The sequence below is a fragment of the Perissodus microlepis genome, chromosome 11, assembly GCF_051167445.1.
Source record: "Perissodus microlepis isolate ML-2025 ecotype Zambia chromosome 11, ASM5116744v1, whole genome shotgun sequence".
Classification (NCBI taxonomy): Eukaryota; Metazoa; Chordata; class Actinopteri; order Cichliformes; family Cichlidae; genus Perissodus; species Perissodus microlepis.
In genome coordinates this window covers 15291219-15319206 of record NC_140471.1, presented here as the reverse complement: position 1 = coordinate 15319206, position 27988 = coordinate 15291219, and the positions used below count along the sequence as shown (strand labels likewise).

At 40.0% G+C, this 27988-nt stretch overlaps 1 protein-coding gene across 2 annotated transcripts in view; it reads left to right on the top strand.

The window, feature by feature from the left end:
* The window catches only part of plecb (plectin b), a 124069-nt gene that overhangs the window by 6185 nt on the left and 89896 nt on the right, over positions 1–27988 (top strand). Inside the window, exon 1 of one of the 2 annotated variants that reach the window (XM_084945109.1) lies at positions 7515–7803. The exons of the other annotated variant lie outside the window; for it this stretch is intronic. Within the exon in view, the coding sequence (XP_084801235.1) occupies positions 7713–7803 (91 nt within the window). The 5' untranslated portion in view covers positions 7515–7712. Of the gene's footprint in view, positions 1–7514; positions 7804–27988 lie in introns of those variants that run through there. 2 annotated transcript variants of the gene reach the window in all.

Below are 27988 nucleotides of genomic sequence, written 5' to 3'. Positions count from 1 at the left end.
CAAAGAATTCTGCCCTCACATTTGACTCCAGAAGACATGATACTCAGATACTGATCAATACTAAAAATTGCTATTGGGTTAGGTACTCATTTGCAGTAGTATTGATACAAACAGTGCCATATTCACCTTCTCCAGCTGACAGACAACTTCTCATGGCACCGCTGGAAACATGAACATGCGTGCACACAGCCCCCCCCCCCAAGTCACTAGCAGCTGAACACATTAATTAGTAGCATAAAAAACTTAGCAAAGCATTTTAAAGACTGACAACACGGTCTTTGTGATGAATTTTGATGTCACTAATACTCACATTTAACTTTAAAGTGTTAAACCGGTAATAAACATGTGTCCAGCGGATGCATTAACATTAGCCATTTACTATTAGCAGTTACTCACACTGGCCATATGCTAACTTATTATTAATGTAAGGCTAATACTATAATGTTAATGTGGGAGCTAAGAAGCAAACATTATCAGCATTTTCATTATCAACATTATCTTCTAAATAGGAAGTGTTCATTTAACAGGAAGCACATTTTTTGTGTTTAAGAGAAACAGCCTTCTGTACCTTATGGAAAGCAAAAATATGGTGCCAAGTCACCAGAAGCAGAGGAAATAAATACATTTGGATGGCGTTTAGATGGTTGATCTAATCTTTATTAAAAACATTTGTGCATTTATGTATCTTAATTTTGTGATTTTTCTGTCATTCTGTCATTTCCAAACTATAATATTGAAAATGGTATTAAATATTTTCTTGTTCTTGTAATTAAAAATTAATGGCTATTGTGAAAAATTTAAAATCTCATTAGCCTTTATAATTAATTGTATTATTTTAAGCAGATCAAGTTTGTTTTTGCTAACTGAACTGCACATGAATTGTGTGTGTGTGTGTTTTGCTGTTGGCTTTTAGAGCCCTAGCTGTATTTAAACGGCAAACATCCCTGCAGAGTACTCTTCAATAATTTATTCTGGAGTGGCTATGATCTGATGCTTAGACGATGCTAGGCTCAGACTCCATCTCTCTTCCACTCACATCCTCTTGCTATCTCTTTCTCATGCACACACACGCATTACAGTTTAATATAGCGATTTTCTGTGGAAATGATCAGTGCATGTGAACACAAGCATAAATATCTATTCTAATTCCGAGCTCCTACGTTACAGGAAAATCATCTGAGTCATCCACATCCCATTTCCTTCAGTTTATTGGTACATACTGTTACTGTACACTACACCATTAATTTGTGGAAGCTACTGTTATGTTGTGTATGCACTGTATGTTGTTGTGATGTAAAGTTTTCGAAAATATTTGGATGAGAACGTACAGCTGGAGATTTGCCACATACTGCTTTTGCCTGCTAGCTACTTAAATTAGCAAGGTTCATCTGAAATTCACTATGATGTTAAAATGTTTACTAATTTTGGTTGGCCAAAATGTTTTCTACCAGAAAGACTGAATAGCCAGCAAATTTGAGGTCTTTAATACAATTGAGCACTGGGACCCACCTGGAGCCACTTAATTAAACACAACTTAATACATTTTAAAAGGGTTAGCATTCATCATTTACCATTTACCAAAAGAGAAGTTAACTGTAACGGCCAACTGTATTTGTACTATGCTGTAAACATGTGTATGTCTGATGTAATGTTTGGTATTTTAGAGATTTGTCGCTTTTGTAACAAATGTGTAGTCGCAATTCAAATAACTTCAGTTTTTGGCACTTTTGACGTCATCTTTAAGCCCCTGATGTTGTTTATTAAGTGAGAGAAGAGCCTTTAAAAGTATGACTCATCTTCCAAACAAATGCTGTTTTTGTACTGCTGACAGTTACTCCAGACACATACTCAGACTCTTGCCCTGAAGCAGATTTTATACGAGCTGAATGCATTGACATTTTATTATAATGAGCTTTGGATTTTTATACTGTTGAGCTGATTCAGTTATGAAAGGCTCTCTGAGCTGGCCTGCCTCTTTTGTGTGCCTAATTGTATTCCTCAGATTTTATAATTGCTTGTGATTGCAATAGCTTCTTAAATGTCCTCTGTTCTTACATCTGTAGCTCCCTGCTCATGTGTGAACACAGCTATTGGCTTCCCTTCAGACAGCTATAACCCATTTCCCCAGCAGGTGGCACTTGTTAACTAGCTGGTGGCCTGCTCGTACTAAAGAGTCGTCACTGCTTCTGGAAAATGTTTCTCATTCGACACCCGTCTCAAATAGCATCAACTACATTGTGCGTTCATTATGTGTCTGGTATTACAGAACTCTGCCTTTTTCACCACAGTATGCTTTCATTCTCATTTCGAGACCCTTCCGGACAAAACACTTTTCTTCTTTTTAAACATTTGACCTTCGTGGTCTTCCTCATTCTACGCCATATCAGGGAAGGAATGCTGCTCCTCACCATCAGTTTCAGATTCTGTGAATGAGCCATGATGGAAAAGCATGGTGGGCTGAAAAGGTCAGGGCTGTCAACAGCAGCATGTCTGATCCACTGCTGCGCATTACATGTGTTTCTGTTGTGGATATCCAGAAGAGGGAGCCAGGCCTGTTTCTATGATTGTCTGTTACCCATAGTTTTACTGGGCAACAGTAACAGCAGCATTGCACCCGGATTGCACCATACTCAAATTGTTTAAGGCTTGGATAACTGACAGAGAAGAGCATCAAGCCTGGTGATCATCAGCTGACAAAAGTAGTCAAAAGTTAAAAGACACTAAAGATCACATCCTCACAGACTGTATAATAAGAGTATATAGATATATAAAATATACCCAAGTGTACAAGTAATTACTTTGAAAGGCTACTATTACAGTACAATGAAGGCAGAAAGCATTGTGAGATTTTGCTCTTTTGTCTCTACAGACAAAACAATTTCCGTTCATCAAAATCTAACAGAGGATAAGCCCCGGCTTAGTTAGAATGGACCATAAATTCTCCCTTAATAGGAGCTGCCACACTACTGTTGGGTTTTGTGTCATATTCCACAGCCAGACCGATCAGTCTAGCTGTGGGTCAGCATTAAACTCCTGCCTGTGCATGTGTGCACAGTCCAGGTGTTATTTGTTTCCCCCATGGTTTTTTTTCCTTTTTCTGTGAGCTGTGCTTCGGTAATCCCCTTGACACTTGAAAAAAGATGTGCTGTGATTTGTGTGACTGCCGTCTCATTCTGGGAACCGAGCAGTGTGAAAAACATTATTAATGTTAAAGCTGTCGCTCTGAGTTGGCCCCATTAGAATATCAAACAAAAGGAACGTACTGCAAAAAACCCCACACGGTGACAGGCTGTTAAGTGGACAGCCGTGGAGCTTCTTTAACCACTGAAGATTGCAAGAAATTGTCTCAGTGGGGCATTTTGTATATTAAAAATGTAATCTACCTTTCAATTGTAAAATACTATTTTGATGAATTTTAATTTGTTCTATTTCATTTATTCTCAGTTTATTTCTTGTGACCCTTAATTCAATTTAATTTAATTTTATATAGCGCCAAATTACAACAACTGCCCCCTTGAGGTGCTTTAGATTGTAAGGTAAAGACCTTACAATAATAATGAGAAAAACAAAACAATCAGACCACCCCGTTTGAGCAAGCACTTGGTGACAGTGGGAAGGAAAAACTCTATTTTAACAGGAAGAAACCTCCAGCGGACCAGGTTAAGGGAGGGGAAGCCATCTGCCGCAACCGGTTGGGCTAAATGGAACGGAGACAGGACAAAAGACTCTGTACTCTGAGTAATAAGCAGAGTATCAAGTGAAATGCAAGTGCATTCACTGTATACATTATAAAAACGTCCACATGCAGGTTAAGCTGTTCATACACTGAAACATCCAACTGCAGTTTCAGATTTCCTGATGTGGAAAGCTTGTGTGTGTAAATGAAAGAATGGACACTGGACACACAGGCCCCTGTGTGCACCTGTCGGGTATTGCTGAAGGAGATCTGGAAAACAAACTACACACCGGCGCCCATGACCACACATATACACACACACACACACGTTCACATACTTTTTCTATATCCTTCCTCAACTTTTATTTAACTTCACATTACCAGATTATCAGCTCTTAAAAGTAGCAGCTTGAGTAAACAAACAGATGTCATGGAGCCAGATAAAGTGGTCCAACTGTTGGGGAGTGGACAGGGAGCTAGAATGATCCAGCAAGTTCGGAGTGAGACACTATCTTCTATGCGTCACCACTGCGTGTGTGAGAATGAGGTCATGAGAGCCAGCGTCACTGATCGTTAATAGTAGCTGATGTGTTAAAGGTTTAGCCTTGGCAGTCGTGTAGTTGACACTCACTCCCCACTTCCAAACACTCAAATCTAATGTCACAGTAATATCTAACATGATCACAAGTCTGACTGAGTCATTCATTACATGCATATATTAATGTCAACTGTAAAGCCCCAAATTAAATTCTACTAACTTCTGTCATAGTAAAAACATTTCTGTCTCCTCTCGCTTTCCTTTCATTTTTTTGTGTTGGATCTTAGAGTGGATATGCTGATGTCATCCTTCTGTTGCACCTCTCCCTGTTTTTTTAGGATACGTAATCTTTTTTAAAAGGAGGTTATGCCAAGTACATATTAGCTGGTATGTGTTTGTCGAGCGTATTTGTAATTGCAGTTATCATATTTTTCTCTTCTTGGATTTCTGGGAAGTCAGTAACCACAGTGGAATTTGCACTCAAGATAAAGCAAAAATGTTTGTGTTTGTTAAATTCTGCGATATTACATAATTTATGTAATATGACCTGACTGCTAGCTGCTCAATTTTTTTACACATTTAAAAATTCATATTTTAATGGTGAAAAACTGTCAATAATAATAAAATAATACATTGTATGTTAATCATAGAAAATATGACTATAGGGAAAAATACGCCAGTGTGTGAGCTTTGTTCTACAGAAGATACAGAAGACTTACAGTGCAAGAGTTAAGCGTAATGAAATTTCCTTTTGGATCTAGTGAAAAGGACACAGACACACACACACACTGTCACAATTCTCCAGCTGCAAGAGCAAAGAGTTTGGAGTGAACTTATCGCGTTTCCTCCCAGGAAAGTGTCCTGGCTGATGTCAGTGTGGCCTTGGCCAAAGAAACGTCTGACTGTCAGGCTGAGCTGCAGGGATTTTCCTTTTTCCTACATCACATCCCTACCATTGTGCTACAGGAGACTCCTACGCAAAATCCAACATGGAAACAGTGCAAGTGTGATACAGTGTTCACTTTCCTCCATTTTTATGAGGCTCTCCATCATAAAACGGCTCAACAAGACAGCATTGTTAGATCCCACCAACTTACTTCATTTTCTGTGCATAGTATGTCTCTGCTAGTTGACATCAGTTTGCTGTCATCGGTGTTATCAGTTATTTTTAATGCTACAGCCTGCCTAGCTATTAATCAAATCACGGTGTGAATTTTTATTATCCTTTGACACAAGAAATATGTAAGTAACAAATGAAGCTTTGGCATAGGAAGGAAATTTGTTTTGTTTTTTTCTTTTAACTCCGTTTTTGTCCAGACTGTCATCGGCTCGGCCGGTCTTGGCATTTGTTGAATATTAAGTGGTTGCTCTGACTGTTTATGTTCCCAGTGGATGTCAAGGGCATATCTGCACTGCTACTGCAACTGAATGTATTTATTCATCATGTTGCAGGTGTCAACTTTCTGAGAGACCAGCTGAAACACAGCAGCTACCAGCTGGAGTGTGTTTCCGCAGCACATAGAGGATCGACAATGTCTTTGTTATGAGATTATGTCCTGTAGACGTGGACTAAATGTATTGAATGTAGAAATCTGATTAAGGTATGGTATTATAGAACAAGATATGAAACCTCTTTAAATTAATGAGGAAGCATGAAGTATTCAGCCAGATTGCGTTCAAAGAAATTTGGAGGAATTTAACTTTTTTAATGGATGTTATTTTTGAAAAAAAAAAAAAACTAATGTGGAAAATAATGTTTATTCTTCTGATATTTGGTTTGCCATCAATGCCACACAACAGTGGCTCTCATTCTAAAGATGGCATAAATAAAAAAAAAAAACTACACTAGTAAAGAGAATAACATGGATCATCTTGTTAGAGTGCAAACCTTGGGTTCTGGCATTCATGTGGAAGTTACTTTGAAAGACACGAAACGAAACGTTGCACAAAAAAAGCTCTATTTTCTGAATTCCTAATGTGTTCAAAGATCTACAGAAGGTCTGATCCACCCACAGAATCCAAAGCATGTGCTGGCACACTCCACAGAGCACCCCCAAAAGCTCTGTGGCTGCGCCCCAACTTCTCTGATGGGACATGAGAAGCAAGTACTAAATACTAAAAACTGTAAGCATGGGCTGGAAAGCAAGGCAACTTTCAACCTGGAAAGTGTTAAAATCACAGTTCAGAACAAATTTGCTTTACCATACACCATTTACTTCAGTTTCACAATACATTAAATATTTGAGCTCTTGCTGAAGTTCGGTCACTTACAAAGAAATTAACTGTCTCAAAGTTTTATAGTAGTTTAATTTTAATAGTGTTAATGTTGGTGTGATTGTTCGGTTAGTGGGCGATATCTAAAATGACCAATCAGTTGCCCTTGGTCTAGAGCTCCATGCATGGGGTGAGGATGACCATGAGAAAGGTGGTGGATCAGAACCTTCAGAGCAACCTTGCACATCTATGTAAGCCTTGTGCATTTGTGTAGTTGGTATTTTTAGATTTAGATAAATTGTTTCTCCATTGTTATTTATTCTAAACGCTGCTGCCAAGGAGCTGCTTCCAATTGCGTTGAACATCTGATGTTTAATGACGACAAAAGGATTCTGATTTAAATGATTCAGAGATGGCCAGGAAAAAGTGAAACCAAAATCGAGCTCTTTGGCATCAACTCTGAACCACTGCGCCGAGTATGAAATTCCGAGTATGATCCAAAGAACATCATCTCCACAGTGAAGCACTGAGGTGGAAACATTATGCTTTGGGGCTGTTTTTCTGCTAAAGGTACAGGACAACTTCACCACATTGGACCAACCCAAGTACTATAATATTTCACAGTAGATGAGAACCTCCTTCTCTCACCTGATTATAACCTATGATTACTATTCTGAACTAACAAAGAAGTTATCTGCTTGGCTGAATACTACTGTATGGTTAATGATTGTTACTGTGATACAAAACAAGTTAATCTCCCTAAAAGCATGCTGCCATTCAATATTGTTTTTTTCCACTCTGCAAGCACTGATGATTATGGGAGCTTCTGTTGCCTAAATTTATGTGTAGTTTCAGTCGAGCCCTCATTAATTACTATTTCATGATATCAGAATTTTTCTAGCATTTTATGAGGTTACATAAACAAGGTGGTTACAGTTGAATTCATCTGAACCAGAGAGCCCTTTGCTGCTGTTCCTGCTGCTCTCTGTGAGTGTGTGCTTGTTTCTTCCAGCCTGTGTGTCTTTAAGAGGAGGAGCCTGACATTTATATTAGTATTTCTGAGCCAGGCTATGGGAGGGTATGGAAGAGAAGTGAGGCAAAGGGGTGTGTGTATGTGTGGTGACGCTGGGCCGTGGAATGAAGTTTCGAGCCGTGGAGGGTTCACACACAGCTGAGAGACCAGACAGAGGACAGCACCGGTCTGCCTCACATACATCCAAACACACAGAGGGCTGACCCAAAAGGAAAGAAGAGGAGAAGAAGGAGAAGGAAGGAAGTGCTGGGATGGCCATGTATGAACCTGCCTATCTGCCTCCCAACGCTGAGGAGCAGGACTTCATCCAGGCTTATGAGAACGTCAGGGAGAAGTACAAAGGTGGGAGAGTGCGCTCGTGTTATAGGAATAACAGCATACGCACATCTCTAAGTGATCGTCAAGCATGTGTCTTTGTGTTTGTATCTGTCCCATTCATTTGTCTGACTCAGCATAGGTGGATGCATGTGCCTGTCTGCTGTGCTTTTAAAATGTGCCGGCTGCCGTGCATGTTTCTGGAGCGGTAGTTCTGCATGCTGCATCTCTTGACTGCTGAGTGTTTTTTATTGATTGCCACACATGTTGGCTGTCACTTTTCCACACTATCTCTGCTGTGTGTTTGTGTGCGTTGCAAGAGTGCAGTGGATTTACAGGAGTGCTTCACTCCATGTGGCTAACAAACAGCCCGCTCTGCTCACCTCTGACCTTGATGTCATTATGAGACTTTATTTTAAAGTCTCAGCACTTTGCCCATTGCAGCCTGCGTCCAGCACAACAGAGGGCATTAACAGGTGCTGCTAAGCAACAGTGAAATTCATTAACGCCCCACAGGAAGAACTTGCTTTTCTTCTCACATTTTCATCTAATTTTATCCCATTATCTCCCCCTAAGTGTGCTGCATGGCTTGCCTTCTGTCTAATATTTCACATGGTTTACTTTATTTGGAAATGTAATGCGTCACAAAGGTTAATCAAACAAAGATCAAGATGAGGAGGATAAATTTTAAAAAAAAAACATCCATACAAGAGTCATCTGTCACAACAACACATCTCCACAACTGCTTTCACTTTCTCCACATCAGAGGAAGTCAGCAGCATCCTCCAGGTGCTTTCACTTTAAAAGTTTTCCTTAGCTGCCACTCTTGTCTGCGCCTCATATGTCAGTCTTCTTTCGCTTTTCCTTGCACTAAATGTTTTTTCCTGTTGTGTGTTTCATCTCCACTGTTCCAAAGGATCATCAGGAAGAGCAAGAGCTACTCTATAAATATTGCCCCAGTTTTTTTTCCCCCTTTGCCTCTCTCTTGTTGTGAGAATCTGGCGGCCGTGCTTGTGCTGAATCACCATTGCTCATTTTTCTGTGTATCAGCATGTTTTTCTTTGTCTGGGTCTCTTTGTGTACACGTTCCATATCTTTAAAATAATGCTGCCAAACTTGGCATTGTTAACATCTTTGAACCTTCACTGTATTGATTTTCAATGTCTGTGTAATTACTGTAAACAAACGGAATGAGTGCAGAATACTTCGGCGATGACCGAATACTTTGGCAGTAAGGCATCCCGTTGGCCTTCTCCAGTGGGAATTGGTTGCGTTTAGCTGGGAATTCAGACAGGTTGGTTTTTGACACAAAACTGCTGCTCTACTGTTATCAAGTCTCAACGTTTTATGGGTTTTGGCAACGCTGTTGCTGAAATGGAGACTGATAAGAATTTGTCTTCAAAGCGTAGTGAACGTGCCACAGGACAGGAGACGTGCAAGAACTTTTTAGCAGTTAAGTTTAGAAAACTATGTCGGAAACACAGATGCTGGACCAGATTTGCCTCATTTGTGCATGGGTCTGTATGTTTCAGTGAGTGTTTGTAATGCTGCTTCTGAACCAGGAGGTAATGGGAAGCAGAAGCTGGCTCTGTGGCAGGTGTTTATGTTCCAGACGTTCCTTTGTGTTCCTACCTCAACAGCGTCTGTGCTCCTTGCAGATCCTGCTCTCCTTATAAAGGCACAAAACTCTCTGACTTTGTCACATTCCTATCTCTGATTTTTTTCATATTGTTTTTAGACATGGATATCTTGCAAGTGTAAATAACAATAGCATTTTTTATGCAGAACCTGCAAGGCTTTAGAAAGTACTGTATTGTAGTTGCTATGAATAGAATAGGCTACGTGTCTGTATTGGCTCCATGCGGCATGGTTGGACAGGTTGTGTGTATGTTTGTACCTCCCAGAGCTTAATTATGAAAATTATTAGGTTTGTAAAGCAGTACCCAGCAGTTTTAAAGTCTGTTTCTCACATGCTTATTTGTATCTTTGCAGAACATAGCCACGCTGTTCTAAATACCCGTCCCTCTCCATATTCTCTGCATACTGACCCCACTTTGTCTCCCCCCCCAATAATGATTTACACATTACACTGGATCAAAAAGACATGTTAATGTGGATATTTGGTCTATGCATTTTGCAATAGCTCATGCTAAAAGCTTTTCCATGACTGCGGGTGTTTACTTAACATAGAAAGCTGCCTCGTGGCATCTTTAATATGCAACCATGCAAGGAATCATTTGCCTGTGTAATCACTGATACCTTTGACATACAGCACACGGTTTTCCAGGTGTAGATTTATACCCACCTGGGTGCGGTCAACCTTTTGCTGTTGTATCGTTCTCCTCATTGGCATAACTGATGTTATAGGAAGAAGGAAGTGCTAAGATTGTGTTTGCTGATCATCAATATGTTCACACTTTCATTGTGAGTATGGCTTAATCGTTTAGCTCAAAGTTCTGCTCGACGTCAGCCAGCAGACCAGTGCATGATGTCTGTGGGCTGTGCAGCCCTAAAAATGCAAATACCAGCAAGTAGGATTCGTGGGACGATAGATTCATGGAATTAAACAAATCCTTAAAGTGGAGTATGATGGTGTAAAAAGTCTATGGACTGTTTTGTAAGATGCAGTAAACAATTATCTACAAGACTGTCCCACGGATATGGATACACTTCTTTGTGGAATATAAGGTGCATTGAAAATTCACACTCTACAACTCAACCTATATGCAGCATCACAGAGGCTTAGCTAGATTCGTGTGCTTTTTTTACCCCCAGGAAACCCCTTCACCACTCATTCAGTTGCCATTTTAAGCTAGTGCATGTGTGTCCTGGTTCCATAAGCCATGGTTCCTCTATCTTTACATGCTGGGTCTATTTTTGCTGGATAGGTTTGCATCTCTGTAAATGAATAGCATGCTTTTGGAGCTCATCCAGAATATGACGTACTGAAACCTGCAGATAGAAATGGTTTAATACTTATCCTCGAGAAGTTGTACTAGGGGTAACACAATGAGGTAGAACCACAGATTTTCCCATCCCCATATACAATTGAATCACCAATTAACGTGAAAAGCATATCTTGTGCTGTGTGAAAAAAAAAAAAACAACCCATGCAGGCACAGGTAGAACATACAGGCCCAACACAGAGAGGCATCAGCTGACCAAGAGATCCAATTGTACCTACTACTAACTCCTAGGAACCTTTGAATCATCTTTCATTTGTTGATAGTACTATAAACATCTCCGGTGGTCCTAATTTACAAAGAGTAAGGACAAGAGCATGACACTGGATTTGGGATCAGCCATATTTTCCGAATGGGTTAAAATAAAATTATAGTCTATTAGTCACTCTGCTCTTTCTAATGTTACTCACTGCTGTCTCCTTGCCTTTTCTGAATTGCAGCTGGTTGGATGGTAAAGGCCTGGCTGTCATCCCACTGTCCTCTAATGCAATTTGTGGCAGCAGCTGATGCCAGTGTTACTAGGCCGCCTGAGTGGGGGATTGCCCTGTGCAAGTTGGGTGGACTTCTGAGGGTGCGCAGCCATGGCTGGCATGCATTTTTGCCCCAGTGGGTGTCCTAGAAGGCCCTGTCCTATGCCCTGCAGGGCTTAAAATAAACCCTAAATATAACCGTGGCAATGTTCAGTCAACCAATTAAACTGTTATTTTTGGCCAGCTTGATTAGTTGCTATGGGTAATTTAAATTGCAGTTTCTCTTTGGCTGAAAAGCATCAAACAGTTGTGAATTATTAAGTAGTACTTTAATTTTGCCATACATATCATGGAGATGACTTTACAGTGCAGACATGCAGCATATGTCTTTATGAATGACTGCAGCAAATTCTATTTCCAGTATGCGTGACGTGAGAAGCAGTTTGGGAAGTGGTTTGTCACATACACATTTGTGATGAATGAAGTCTTTAAAAAACCAAATGACAAATTGGTGTGTGAGTGTATGTGTTAAGTGTATGTCTGTTTAAAGCCACTGAGTATGTGTTAGTCATTCTTATCTAGCACACACTCACTAATAACTTGTCAGATCTCAAAAGTTTTAAATGACGGTTTCCGTAACATTTTCTCAGCTTGTATATATATATCTATATATATATATTAATGCTGTGCAACATTTAGTCAACCTGTGCTATGGTTACACACCTTTTTGCTTAACATTGGTTCACCATTGAGTCCCAGTCATTGATTTTCCTAGAATTCTTTTCATTACAGCCCTGATTTGAAACAAAATGGACAAAACGGGGCAGAATGAGACTCGCCACGTCTTCACTTTAGCTTAATTTTCTCAGTTTTCAGCTGTTGGCTCTGAAATTTGCACAAGAGTAGATACTGATATCTCTGTTTCATTTATGGAGGATTTGCATCTCCTTCAACTGCCAGGTATTATCTCTGCACTTAGTCTACAGCCACGCCAGCTGCTCTGTGAGACTGTACTAATTACGAGTTCAGGTCACGTTGGATGTTTTGGAAAGGGTAGAGAGATTATTTTGTAATTTGTTTGGCTGTGCAAGCATTGCAATTAAAACTACTATGCAAAAAGTACTATACTATATATTTAAAGGATATAAAAGGACATTTAAAAATCCTAAACAAGTAAAAAAAAAAAGTTTAACTTAAAATAAATGAATGAAGCATAGCTGTTAGCATGCTAATCTACCAACAGTGTTTGTTTTAAGTTACTGAAATAGTGAATTGACATTTAATAATTAGCACTAAACACAAAGAGTAACTCAAGCAGGAACCTCTAGGGCAAAAACTAAGCAAAAGTACTTCTTTGAATGGCCACTTGAGGCTGCTTCAAAAGCATGTTTAAAGACTGGTACAGAAACTAAGCTAGCTAGCAAATGCTAGGTTGGGTTGACGGCAACTCCCCAAGCAATACTCTGTCATATCAATATGTTCACGTCCAGTGTCCATCATGGCAACAGTTAAAATGCCAAAAAGTCAATATGCTCCTTGCGCTAGCCTTGTGAAGACATCTCCATGGCTACATCTTTTATCGAGCACTGTCATTGTCATTGTCCATATTTCGTTGATCATTTTGAACTAGCTTTATGAAAACTTTGTTCAGTATCAGTTTTTGAGTCATTCATTCATTCTAGAACAGAATTGAATAGAAATATCCTTTATTTTCCCTCACTGGGGAAATTTAGGTATTCTAGCATCAAAGTGACAGATGGATTCATTTACTCATTCATTCACCCAGAAAGGCACAACTTTGCAGTTCCCAAAGTTAGAATGCTGTCTCACATGATTTAACCTACCTTCTGCCACACATGAGACAACTTTTAGAATCTTAAATAATTATGACATCAGTTATATGGTATTCTGGGCTAGCGGTAACATCAAATGTGGGCAATTTATTTTCCTTCTCTTGATGCAGTTGGCTGTCTTTTCACTGGAAACTACTCTGGCTACCACTTCTACAAACAGAAAATGCCGAATTCTTTTTGAAGTCAGCCATACGCAGATGTCGGTGCCAGGTGAAGTGCTTGTGGAAAATAGACCGTTGGTATAAAATCTGTGGATCTGGCTTTTTTTTATGTGCGTCTGTTTACAAATGTATGACATTTTAGGGCTTTCCTCTAATATCAGTGTAGCCAAATGGAGCCCTTTTAGTGCTTTCAGTTGCCAATTATCCACCAATGAAACCAAAAGGAAAAATCTAGGTCATGGAACTTTACTGTTACTGTATTTCCATCAAATAGCACCACACTCAACCGATGCAGGGCGTGACATTGTTTAGCATGAGGGTCACAAAGGCCCTTTAGCTACGCTGCTGTGAGAATTGCTACATTTGGGTGGGTTTTTACTTTTCTTTTTTTAGTTATTATATTTTTCGTGTGTGTCAGCTTCCTGTTGCTTGGGATAGATCAGCAGTGACACACAACTCAATTGAGAGGTTACTTTGGGGCAGGGCTTGATAAGTAAAACTCTGCTGGGATCCCTTTAGGGCCTTTTAAGGGAGAGAGTGAGAAGCTTCAGAGGGATGTTTCCCCAGTCTGTCGACCTTCCTGTCAAATAGTCAACAGTTTTCCAGAACAGAAGCTGCTGTTCTTTTATGCCTGAATCTCTTGTGTTTTTTGCCTGTCTGTGTGTGTGTGAAGTAATGAGAGCAGTACATAGAGAGACAGAAAGGAGAACATTTAAAAGAAAGTATGTTTACAGGAGGCAGGGAGTGCGATTGGATGCTAATATTTACAGCGATACAATGTCATTTGATGTGTTTATGTATGCTGAATGGGATGGGTGTTTTTCTTTGTAGAAAATCATTTAGAATGATGTCAGCCTTCATGAACTCTTGGTTGAATTTTTGTGGGTTTGGCAGTCACTTCTGTGAGTAATATTAAAGCTCCACTCACAGTCTGAAAAATAAATAAGATGTTTAAGAAACATGAATTCAGTTCAATTATACAGCGCCAAATCACAACAACTATCGCCTCAAGGCACTTTACATTGTAAGGTAGACTCTACAAATTGTAGGGAACCACAGAGTATTTACACAAACCTCTGGATTGGCTACACTTGAACTGTAAGAGAGATACAGAGAGTTTCTGTCTATTAATTTGGGTTTTACCTTGAAATTAACTGGTTTCGGTAATCAGGGTAAATTGTAACCTTGTTTGCACACTATCTAATCATTTAACTTTTATTACTTGGGAAAGAAGAGGGGAATGTCTGGCAAGGCCAGTGACCGTGTAGCCTTGAAATGTTGCATTTGTTAAAGTTTTTGGGACCTTGAAAGTGTCAGCATTCTGACAGACTGGTCTACCCTTGGCTTCAGCTGCAGGTGCATGATATGCTAATTTTCTTTTGCTTGTTCTCCAGTTGCACTCATGACTTGTGATTTCTTTTCACTGTGTAGTATTAATTCACAAGAAAATGATGGCTAAAGCTATAAAATGAAGTCAAAAATTGCAGTAAACTGGAATTTTTTTTTGACATCCTAATCATTCAAGGCTCTACAACCATTAATACATTTAGTGTCTCTCCACCTCTCTACAGTGCATGTTTACGGTGTGGTGCAAAAAATGGTTTGGGTTTCTATAGTTTTTTATTGTCTTCTTGGCAACTGTATTTAAATAATAAATATATATATATATATATATATATATATATATATATATATATATATATATATATATATATATATATATAATTTATGAATATAAACTTTACTATTTCATCCAAATATGATGACTTCTTGCTTAAACAGAATTACGGTGACCTTCAAACTTCAAGCTTCTAAATAGGACTAACTAGGCCACACAGATCTTTCTTGTGGGTCGGATTGAGGTTCACGTGGTACAGAAGGTAACCTGTTGATCAGAAGGTCGGTGAGTCAACATCCGATACACTCAGGGTTCGATATCCTTGGACAAGATACTGAACCCTGACTGGAGTAACAGCGCTGTATGATTGCGTGTGTGAGATTGGGTTAATGAGAAACTTAGGAAGATACATTTTCAGTGCCCAGTTAGAGTAGAAAAGCACTATATGTTAGTAAATTACCAATCCATAAAAGTTATGCATTAGTGGAATTCTTTGAACAACAGGTGGGTGGCAGCTAGGATGCTAGTTAGTTTTGTGGTTAATTGTACTAACAACCCAGCCAAGATGTCAGTGATTCAGTTTTAGTGTGTGAAACTGTAATATTTTATTACTCTGACACTTTATTCTATCCAGGTAAAATCTCTTTGTTAAGAGTGACCTGGCAGCAAAGACAAGGGAAAAAACACAGCATCCAAATTAGAGTGAAACTTCATTAACACTATATTCTTAATCCTTTGAAATTGACTTAAACTCCCTAATTGTAACCTCTTCTGTCAGTTTCACGGAGCTGTTTCTTACTGTGACTGCACCTTGCTACCATCTCATCCAAATATGGTCACTTCTTGTCTAAAATTCAAATGGCAGCAGCAATAGTGCTAAACCTGACGCTCCAAATGAGACTTTGGACGACCTTTAGCTTCAAAAGTTAAAATGATGCCTCTGGATAAATGTGTTACATGCATTTGGTCAAAACTCAGTTAGATTCCACCTTTCAAAGTCATTCTCCTCTTTGAATGTCTGACATGCTGAGTCAGACAGATGTGGATGTGCTCAGTGCTACGCAGCAGTTCAGTAGACGGATGATTGTGGCTTTTAACTGTCCTGATGATCCTATTTAATCTGACATCTTGTTTGCTTTTAGACGACGTGAGATCTGCTTAAACAGCAGATTGAGTGGCAAATGTCAGCTCACTCTGTCTTCTCATATACTGGAGCTCCAGACCTTTCAGCTCACAGCTTACCAGGGTTGGACGGCTTTACTGCTTCTCTTTTTAAACAAATAAGGAGTCCTGTGGTATTTAAGCATTTATAGCTTCTCCATGAGTTTTACAAGGACTTTGAAACACATGGTTTTGCGGCTTGAGAGGGAAAAGTCAGTGTGGAAAACACGTTTGTGTGGAAAATAATAACGTTCTAACACCTGGGTTGTGTCTGACACAAAGAGACTTTGTCTCTGCTGCTTTATAATGGACGGCAGGGCTGTGAGGCTTTATTAAGTCCAGTATTAGTTTGGGACTGTAGCTTCAAGGCTCCAATGAGCTGTGAAAAACTTAATGAGGAGAACAAAACATCCTGGAGCACTGTGCTGCAGCTTACCTGACACAGTGTTGTGCAAGCATAGCGTGGCTACACCATATTGTACACATAGTGTAGATGGAAAAATGGCTTTAAAAGCAGGGCCTCCACTTCCAGAGAGAACAGGGAGAACCATCCCTCCCCCTCATTTCCCAGCCTTCTCCTCTGGAAAAAAGAAAGAATGAAACTGGATTTTTTTTGCATAATTGTGCATTTTAAGTGACAGATTGCTCTCAAACACAAGTGTTTTAGCAACATTTTTCCCTTTCTTTAAGCATTCACTTTGACCTTGTTGCTAGTTCTGTTATGTGTCTTCATTTTGGATGTTACGATTCAGAGCACAGTTACATATTTCACTTCAGGCCCTGAATCCACCTTGTTACTGCAAACGTAGGCTGAAAGAAAGCAGAGAAAAAACAGAACTGAAAGCTGAGAGCATACACAGAAACCAAAGTCCCATCTGTTTCACCGTGGCTGGAGTTAACAGAAATCTCTGTGTCCAGCGTGAAGGAGCACTCTGTTGAGGGAAGACAAGAACTTTTTGATAGCCCGGAGCAATTACGTTCACATTGAACTCTGTCCAGATTTTTTCTGAGCAAGTGGAAAAAACTCCTTTTTTTGCCAAGCAGACTTCAGGCTTATTATGTTCCAAGTGAGTAATAATAAAAATAGTCCTTAGCACATGATCTGATACCTGTTAATTCATATTACCAAGTAATGATGCTCGTGAGCAATCATTTGTGAACGTGTATAACTTTCCATCATTTCCTGACACTCAAAGTTTATTGCTGGTCAGTGGTATTCAGAGCAACTGGAGCTGGATTGTGTGACAGTCACCAACACAAGCCAGGAATGTCACGGCAGGTCACCCCACACAGCTGACAGTGGGGGGAATGTGTCCCACGTGTGCACACACTGTCATTGCACATTAGGTTTCTCACTGATCTTTCCACATGCACACGCTCTCCCTCTGGGACTGCAAGCATACCACAACGAGTAACTCGTTGCATTTTCCTCTGTTAGCGGCTGACTTAATCTCCTCCTGGTCGAAGACACCAAAGATGGAGGAGTGAAGCTTGTTAGCCTTCCACAGTCAGATTCTGTGAGGCTTTGACAGAATATGCAAAAAAACTACCCTAAATGGCAAACTCGACTCCTCCGTTTCACTGAAAAAGGAGCTACACAGACTGGACTTACGTAAAAGGCACGACTTGCTTCATAGATAAAGATGCTTCTCAGATGATAGACTGCTGTAAAACTAAACACGGCCTCTCATGCTTTTGTGTGTCTCCTGCCCGCTGGCTCTCTGAGGGGCGTTTCTGCCCTCCCAGGAACCACAGGTCAACAGCAACCCTGGAAAAAAACTGCCTGTTGTTTGTTTTCTTATCTGAAAGTTCAAATTACTGCCAATTCTGGCCTTCCTGTAGGGCTGTAGCTACACTTTGACACGGCTTAGACGCTCCAGTTGCTCCAGGGCAATTTCGAGCCTGGTGAGGGCTGCGTTTGAAATGTTTGGAAAGTGCATTTGGAATGAGCTCTGTGCGCAATAATTTAGCCTTAGTTAAGTTGTTACAGCTGTTGACATTGTTAAAAGAAGGACTACAGCCGATTCCATGACCTCCTGCTTACATTATTTATGTTTGGCCTTTACCATCATACCATGAATTCACAGCTGAAGGCCAGGAGAGATGTGAGAGCACATTAACATAGCCAACTGACATACTGCATATAATGTGCTTAAATTCGTGGTACAGTTAAAATTGCAGCATTTTAATTCTACTTTCAACTGATACATCTGATTAATTTCAACTGATTTTGAACTTTACAGTATTACATTTAATAATTTGTGATAACCTGAATTTCATAGAGGGGGGGGAAAAACAACTGACATATAAGGGTGTTTTCAACAGGAAGTGCACTTCACATGCAATCAGAACAAGTGTCCTGTATTACCAAACAGCACTGAAGGACACATAAATCAAGTTTAAGGAAACTGAATTAACATGTGAAACATAGCCAAGAAACAGTCAGAAGCACTACTTTTTTCTCTGGTCATGAGATCTGCTAAGTAATGGTCATGGTAAAAGGTTGTTAGTGGCCCAAACTACAAGGATTCTCTGTGGCTTCCAGTAGGAGGCAGTGGGCTGCTGGCATCGGTCATGGAATAGAGACAGACTCACTGGTGTCAGTTTTAGGAGAGCTGAAAGCAGCTCTGGACGAATCGATTTAAATCTGTCAGACATGCGGCGAAAGTCCCACCATCCATCCTGGGAGAGGAGCATTACGGGCAGTAGCCAGAGAGACGCCTCAAGCAGAAACTCCCTGTCATGTGTGGTGAAGACAGAAAAAGATGATGAGGCACTCCGAGAGTGTGGGAGAGCAGCAGGACAGGAAGGAGAGAGACAAAGTGCTGAAAGACAAATCAGTTTTCACAAGCAGAAATTAAGAGGCAGATAAAGTAGAGGGTAAGGGGAGAGGAGGATTGGATTCTCTCTCCTCTCACTTGGCATCGATCAGTCGTGGTTGGGTTCACGCTTGGCAGCAATTTGTTTAGATGAAGCGGCGTGTAAGGTGAGACCTGTTGTTGCAGCAGGCCTCTGGTTTTAATTTCTGGCCTTTAAAAAGGCTGTTTCTGCCAATTCACCGACATGATGCATGAGCCAATTTATACTCACATTGTTTGGAGAGAAACATATGTGTCACAGTATTAATATCCTAGAGCTAGATATTGTTTCCCCCACTGTTGCTTCTCTGCTTATGTTGGCTGACTGCATCATGGCTTTACAGAGTGAGCACAGCCCCTGGTGGATCATTGTTCTCATAACAACAGACCTGATGATCAAAAAAGCTGACAAATGGACTTTTAAGGAAATCCCCAAGGATTTTAAAAAAAAGCTTTGGGTTGACATCAGGAACAGTAGCTGAAATAGCGGAGATTTAGATTGTATTCCAGAGTGGAGATCAGTGTGTGGATTCCAGGCTTTGGATTAATGTCTTCTGTCTAAATAGCTGATGGGTTCGTTTAAACAAAGTTAAAATGACTGCATCGCTCCAGTGACGCTACTTAGTCCAGTTCCAGCATAGTGAATCTCAGTGGAAGCCAGTGAGTCAGAGCGTGGGTGGGGTGGAGTGGGGGGGCAGGGGGGGACCTTTGGGGACCCATTTTGCTCCATGTCAACCACTTATACTTTTTCATTTAAATGACTCCCTCTTTTCCTCCTTTCTGTAAATAGAATGTGACTCGGAGATAATGTTCTTGTGCTCGCCTCTCCATGAATCATATTTCCAAATCTCAAGGAGGTAGAAATTTATAAAGGGAGCCACCTGCTGCAGCCGAAGGTTGACACGAGAGCTGATCTCTGGTCTTTAGCTGCCTTGTTTTTAAGGTCGTGTTGTCTCAATTCTTAGAATTCCTCAGGAGTCTTGTGTGTAGCAGTATGGTAGGAAAAATCACCCTCCCTGAAGACATTTGCAGGCTGCTTGCTGTTTGCCTGTCAACATTAATGATAAAAAGAAAGCCTCCCGTTTATGCATTTATCTGCGTTATATACATAGCCTGTGAAATCACAAAAAATAATGATGAGATGGTTTTTAATCAAATTAAAATAACAGCAAACTTGTGATAAACTATGGAAAACAAAATCTGCTGAGATCACACTGGCACGGTTGACAGGCTGTGTTTTGTCAGGTTCAGTCCATTGGCTTAACTATTTTATCACAACTAACACGCGGACGATCTCTCTTGATGGGGAGCCCGGTCTCCTGCTGACTGCTGCCTTGTGCTCTAAGCTGGTACATTGGGCCGGAGGTCTGAGTGGCTGGGTGACCTCAGACAGTAGGAATGTTTTGTCTGGATTGTCCACAGCAGGGCTACCGGTCTGATGTCGGTGGAGCAGCAGAGCTGAGAGCCAGCGGGACTTTGAAACACTCAAAGGGTGAAAGTATCAAAAATTGTGGTTGGGAAAGTTGTATGGAACAATAAGAGGCCACATAGGAAATAAACAAACTATCAAAGTGGTATCACTGAAAAACAGCTGTCCACGTGCTGCTTTGTAGCCACTAGGGCTGCCACGAGTAGTCGACTAGTCACGATTACGTCGACTATCAAAATCGTCGACGACTGATTTAATAGTCGACGCGTCGTTTGAAGCTTTGTAAGATCCCAAAAGACGCAGGAATAAGTAGTAGGATTTAAGAGTGTAATAACGGACTGAAACAGAAGATGGCAGCACTGCATGTACAGGGATGCCAGCTGCCGTTAAATCCCGAAGAAGAAGAAGCTCTGTCCCAGAATTCATAGGGCAGCCCAGCTCAGTTTCCAGCAATGGCGGCAGCTAGTTAGTTTTAATATTACTGTTATTATTCTTTCTGGGTCACAAAATAAACGTTTAACATATTTTCAGGCGAGAATGTAGCTGTGTAAACCTCAAATATCTGCTCAGTTTATCAAGACACCACATATTTTCAAAAGCGCTCCGACGTTTTCGGAGACGTCTGTTACCCACTAGCTCGATAGTTAGCCGGTGGCAATGCTCACTAGAGCCGTGAGAACACCGGACTCCCGGCAAATCGTTTTCTGACCCACCGCCGTCTTTCGCTACTCAGGTTAAACATGATATATAAGTCACTTAGATAACTTAAAAATGTTATTGTTTGGCTTTTTTAATATTTTATTTGTTCCTGAGTAAATCGGTTTGGCTGAGATTAAAGTTATAGTTTTTACAGAGCTGAATAAACGTCAAGCAGACAGCTGATTATCAGAAGTGTGAGATGCTGGAGAATATACTCCGGTGTCCTGTTATATTTTAGATGGCAAGGAGTTTATTAAACTTCACCGAAACAATCTGCAAATTTCATTAAAATTTAACAAACTATCATCTTGTCTTTATTTTTAGTTAGCACATACCTTAAACACTTAAAGCTGTAAGCTAATGATAGTTATATAAGAGCAGATGCTGCTGGTGCAATAAGCTGTACGTTTTACGTCCAATGGATGATGATCTGATTAGTCGACTAATCGCAAAATTAATCGGTGACTAGTCGACTATCAAAATAATCGTTTGTGGCAGCCCTAGTAGCCACACAGTTGCACCTAATTTTGTTGTTGAGAAACAGGTGTTTGCTTACCCAGAGAGGCAATGAAATTTCAACTGCATCACTAAAGGGGAGGCAAAGCTGTCTGTTGTGTTTTTGTAGCTTATTGCTCATGGAGCAAGCACAAAAGTCTTTACCTATAGTAAACATTTATGTAGCACAATCAAATCTAATCCTATTGGTTCAGAGGAAATATTTTCCATTAGTGATCATTCAGAGTGACTTTGGTCTATAGGAGATTTTCAGGATACTGAAAACATTAAATGTATAGCAGAAATGCCATGGCAGAAAAAAGTAATATTTATGAGGTCTTTGGACAGGATCATCTTTATCATCTTCATGAGAACTTTTATGACCTCAGAAATGAAAATATTTTGAAAGCTCAGTGTTATGAATGTTTTCAGAAATAGCAGAAGCCATTGAAGTTAATTTTTCAAAGGACAGAACATAAAAATGAACATTTCAGTCCTGAAAGCTTCTTTTGGCTGTTCCCTTATTTACAAGAACCTTTGATTTGGCAGATTGCCCTTCCTAATAGAGCACACAAGGAATTTCAGTATATATAAAGGTAGATAATACCCTATCATTTATGTGACTTTGGGGCCAGAGTTGTTTGTCTTACAGCATCATCTGTGCGAAAGTAACTTTGGCTGTAGTTGTAGTTTGAGACAAATATGTCGTGCGATGCCTGGTCCAGCAGCAGAGGTGATCCAACGTAGCACCAACGACTTACCTTCCATGACATCTATCACAAAATCCATTTGAAGGCAGCTTTACACAACTTTTTATGACCACAATGGTGTGTGTCTGTGTGATGCGATATGATTTATTGTTTGACCAGTCTCAGTGTCAGCAGTTACTTGACCAAAAGCTATTTAAAAGCGACTGTATTGTATTACTATTACTGTAGTCTTAAGTAGTTCTTTAAATCGTTGTCTCCAGCTCTTCTGAAAAAGGAAAGGTTTAAAGGCAGCAGAAGTAATCTGGAAGGCATGCATTGCAATGATAAACTCATCACAGATGGACAAATAAAGCCAACAAGTGACTGTGACTATTAGTGAAAGGTCAAGAGAAATTTCCCTTACCAGGCCTTGACGAATAAATCTTAGCAATTTACAGGCTGCCCTGTGGCTAATAAATGCTCATGTAGCTTGGCAGGATACTTCTAAAGCCAGAGCAGCACAAACTGAACAGGAGCTCTGCCTGGACATTACAAAAGCCCTGCTCCTCATAACTCTCATTCCTTTTCGAAACGAGTTATGAAACGCTGCTGGGGGCTGAGAGATTCATCCCTGTATAACCTTGAAAAGCTGAAGAGTGTGCGTTTGACATTGTAGCCTGTATTTGTTCTAGTATGTAACCCCGTGAGCAGCTGCAGGCCTTTTTTCTTTTTTTTACATTTCTCTAAAATATTTGAAAATATAACATAGGAAACTACACTGATCCAAATGCCAGGAACTAAATGCTAAAGAAGGATTTTAAGATGCTTGAACCTCTGAACAGTATGTGTTTTATGTTTTTATGTATTGTATTTAGTTAAAGTCCAAAGCAGGTATTCCTTAGACAACAACCTTAGACAACGTTTTCTAGATTTAATATAACAAAATCTTCAACTTGACCACAAACCTCTGGCTCATTTTTAATCATACTGGTAACACACAAACACTTTTTGCTCATTTTCTGGTTTATTTTCTGAACTTAACCAAGATTGTGTTCTGACTTAAAATATTGTAGCTAAGCTTAAATGCAGGCAGCATGGCGTGGAGGTGTAGACATTAGTCTAAGAAATATGATTTCTCTTAGAATTTTAGGACAAATGTGCAGCTACTGCTAGTAGTTAGCTTACTTTGATTAGATGTGGATCTGACATCTTCACAGTGATGGTGAGGTTTCAAACTAAGAAAAGAACTTCATGTATTCTCATCTGTCTAGAAACACAACATATTTTTATTCTAGCTAGCGCGTCCTTTGTTTTTGGTCCTACTTGTACTAAGCTAACTATCCTGATGTTGTGTCTGTCACCAAGAGTTTGCCAAAACTATGAAGCCGAGTATTATGAAACTTATTGGAGGAAGAACCTATAAAATGTTGGTGTGAATACCAATCACCTTCTTTACAGCTGTGAAAAAGTGTGTTACCTCTGTTGAAAGGTGTACTCTTAGAGCAGGGGTGCCCAATCCCAGTCCTCGAGAGCTACCGTCCTGCAGCTTTTAGATGCATCCTTGTTCCAACAAACCTGAATCAAATGAATGGCTTGTTATCAGGCCTTTGCCAAACTTGATGGCATGCTGAAGAGGTAATCAAACTATTTGATTCAGCTGTGTTGGAGTAGGGATGCATCTAAAAGCTGCAGGACGGTAGCTCTCGAGGACTGGGATTGGGCACCCCTGTTTTAGAGTATCTTCCTTTCTTTCGTATTGTCACAATGTGTGCAATATTTATGTTTAACTTTAATGTTACTTGTTTTAAAAACTAAAGGTTTCATAACTGTAACAAATAACTCTTTCGCAGCTTATTTGAGTGCAGCTGTGGATTAATTTAATCCATATTAACTTTGACATGGTTGCCTATTGCAACTAGTGCAAAAACAGGCTGCACTGATGAGCTGGGTCGTGCTCATCAGCAGAGATGGGCAGTAACGCGTTACTGTAATCCGATTACTTTTTTCAAGTAACGAGTAAAGTAAGGGATTACTATTGAAAAAACGGTAATTAGATTACCGTTACTTTCCCGTAGGAACGCTGCGTTACTGCGTTACTAAAACCGTGATTTTTTTGCGAGAATGTCTCATGACAGTGACAACAGCTGTGTGCAGATCAACAATGGATAATATATCGAGTGCGGGAGAGAGTATGAGCGTGCAGCGTTTAAAGCGTGGAAGTACTGACCTTACTTTAAGTTTGATTCCATAAAAAGTGACAAAAACATTAGCGTCTGTTGTGCCTGGGAAGAAAACTTTTTTTACAGCGACAAAAAACGCCTAAACTTCCAAGCTAGCACCGGGAGTGCGCTACGACGTAATGGGAAATTCACAGAGAAACTCGCGGAGTCTTCCACTGACCGCTGCGGCACACCTGCACCAGGGTAAACCTCCGCCTACCCTGGTCCTGCTTTACAGGTGAAAATAGAGCAACAGGACAGCTAGTCTTTGACTTTATTTATTTTCTGTTGTGTTTTACTTGCATCTATTTGAAAGAGTGAGTGTAAACACACAAAAAAAATATTTTATGTGCTGGAATGTGCAGAAAATAGGTTTAAATGTTAAACAGATTTCTTCCAGTCAGAGAATGTTGCATATAATTAAACTTTTGCTTGATGCATAAAGTTAAAAGACTAAAACAAGTTTTAAAAAGAGACTTTTCCATTTGATTACATTTTGTATGATGGATTATGTAGAAAAAGTAGAATTGGGCTGAAAGATCTATCGCTTTATTACCTATTCAGGTTGTAAATCGTGTTTTTAAAAAGTAACTAAGTAACTAAGTAATTAATTACTTTTGAAAATAAGTAATCAGTAAAGTAACAGGATTACTTTTTTGGGGAAGTAATCAGTAATTAGTTACTGATTACTTTTTTCAAGTAACTTGACCAACACTGCTCATCAGTGCAGCCTGACTCAGTCTGACTAGGACGTATTGACTGTTTTCTGTTTATAAATTAGACTGCAAACGTCTCTGTGGATAATTGCAGTGACTCTGAGCTGGACCTCCAGCCAGGTGACCAGTGCAATCACCTTCTCGTGCCTCGGAAGTTGGAGGTATTGCACATTTGACCTCCTGCTGACCAGTTGATCACAGCAACTACTTGCAGTCAGTCACCAAATGTAAAAAAAAAACAACAACAAAAAAACCCTGTTAATCTCATTGACAGAAGTATAGCAAAGCATATACTGTGCCTTTCTGTGTGGAGTTTCCCTGGTCTTTCTCAGTATCCCATCAAGCATCTACTGCACCTTTCATTGTGTCAGCTGGAATATATTCTAGCCCACCTACAAACATGTTGTATAAGTGGTTAGGAAAAAAGACGAATAGGTGGAAAGCTGATTAGTGTATTAGTATGTATACCTAGAAGTATCTGTAGGGTCTTCTGTTTAAAGGTCCTTGTAAACATCCTTTAGTTGCAATGCCTGGCTTTTCTTAAGGGAACATGTCATAGTCACAAGTGATGGGAGTGGAAAGAGGTTGATGGGCACAGATCCAGAGGGCTACTGATGTCAGCCAAAGCAAGCAGTCAAACACTTTATACGCAAGAAACACTCAGCTGTGCCCTTCTGTAAATTCACAAAACATGCTTGCATGGGTCTTTTTTCTTGTAAGACAAGTATGGAAACAAATTCTCTAGAAGTACTCCGAAATCTCCTTCAACTGCTTCCAAGAGCTGCACACTCTTGAACACACTCTGAAAAAACACACACACTCGAATATACACAGATGATTGAATTCTCCTTGACAGTAAAGAACAGCAAGACTCCCATTTCCCCTGCTGCCAAAAATGTGTCAGTCATTTCCTCCAGACGTCCTTTATTATGTGCAAGAGGCCATACAAGAGCTGAATCAAATAATAGCGCTGCAACAAGGCCACCCACTGTCTGAGCGGAGATGGAGGCTAACTGATTACTAGTGGGTGGATTGATTTGCCATCATTTATTTTGTTTAATTTCTCTTTGGTAAACTCCAATCCATTTCCTGTGGCTTTTACCACAGCCTGTTCTACTGGGTATCGGCAGGGCTTCTTTAGTGAGGCTTGATCAGTAGTTGATGTTTAAGCTTACGACAGAAGTCAGTGCGGTTTATTGACTAAGGATGGCTATTGATTTAGTCGCATGAGGCACTGATTATGTAGTGACTTAGCCAAGTTAGTCTCTCATCAGTTTCATTCTGATATTAAAGCTTTTCAGCAGATTTTAGGAAGTAATTAATACTGTGAGTTCATTATGTTTGGGGAAGTAAATGTTTGATTTGGGACACAGCACTGGGAGTGTCTTTTGCTTTTTGTTTTCCTCAATTTGGCAGACTAGCAGCTGTTATTTTTCGCTTGTGCTGTGTCTCTGTTGCTTGTGCCCACTGAAGGAGAAAACACAGGTTTATTGCATTTTTAGAGTGCCTGCAGATATGAAATAGCACATCCAGTAATCATTCTCCTTCCTGTGGTGCAAGCTTTAGCACGCTGGGCAAACAACTTCAGTTTACATGGATAAGGTAGCCAGGATTTGTATTTGTTTTTTATAAATAGGGCAGTTTCGAAAGCACTTCAGCTAGTTCATTTTTTTTCCCAGCCTAGCTTGTCATACTGGGAGGGCTCTGTGTTTTTTCCTACTTTACAAACTAGATTAGTGTTTTAATGTACTTAGCTAATCAAATACATTTTCTTTAAGGTATGAAAGAGCAAATTGAATGAAAATGAAAGTCTTTACCCTAGATCAGGGGTCAGCAACCTTTAAGACCCAAAGAGCCATTTGGACCTGGTTTCCACGCAAAAGAAAACACTGGGAGCCGCAAATACTTTTTGACATCTAAAATGAAGATAACACTGTATACATTGTTTTTTACCTTTATGCTTTGTGTGAACAACTAAGGTGTGTTGCTTATGAAATCCATGAAGTGCTACAGAGAAAATTACATTTTATTTATGTAATTAACACATTTTGAACTCTTAAAGAAATATAACAAAAGGAACTAAAATGATCCATGTAGCAAACAAAAACTGCTGTGAGCCGCCAACCTTATATCGCCTTTGGGCTTTTGGAGCCTTGACCTGGCTTTTAAAAAATAATTGGAAAAAAAGCACTATGCTGCTAAAAAGAAAAAAAATATTTACAAAATTCTGCCTAAATATGTATTTTACCTGGTTAATGTGTGTGGCGGGGCGTGGCCTGCAGCGCTGCTGCAGGGGAGGCGGACGTACCTGAGCGCACCCGCAATCACGCCTCGCCGCCTTAACGTTTGTGCTATCTGTGCTGTTGTGTTGGTGTGTGTCGGGCTGTGAGCTGAAAAGCTACAGCCGGCTGTATCCATACAGCAACCGTGTGTGAAAAGTGGTCAATAAAGAGATGCTGAAAAGCATGTTCATGGAAACATCGTTGGGTCTGCCGTGATATGTTTACAATGGGACTTCTGCTCCTGAACCTCTGCGCACAGCGTCTGCAAATCGGAGCTGTACGAAGTCACTTTCATCTTTACACAGGACTGTAAGCTGTCATCTGTGAGGCGTGAGCGGTGTTTGTTTTTAACATAGTTCACGGTGGAGAATAGCTGCTGACATAATGTGGATCCGAAGTGCCATAATTGGCCTACCTGGGGTTGAAAGTCTCGATATATGCATGGCGTTACGGCGGGTATACCGGCTTCCGCGAGTGTGACGCTTATTTTGAGCGATGAAAAAATAATAGAATATATATTTTTTTTGTATTTCAATATCACAATAATCTTCCAATTTAGAAGTACAAGTTAAAAAAGAACTAATATAAATAAAATACAT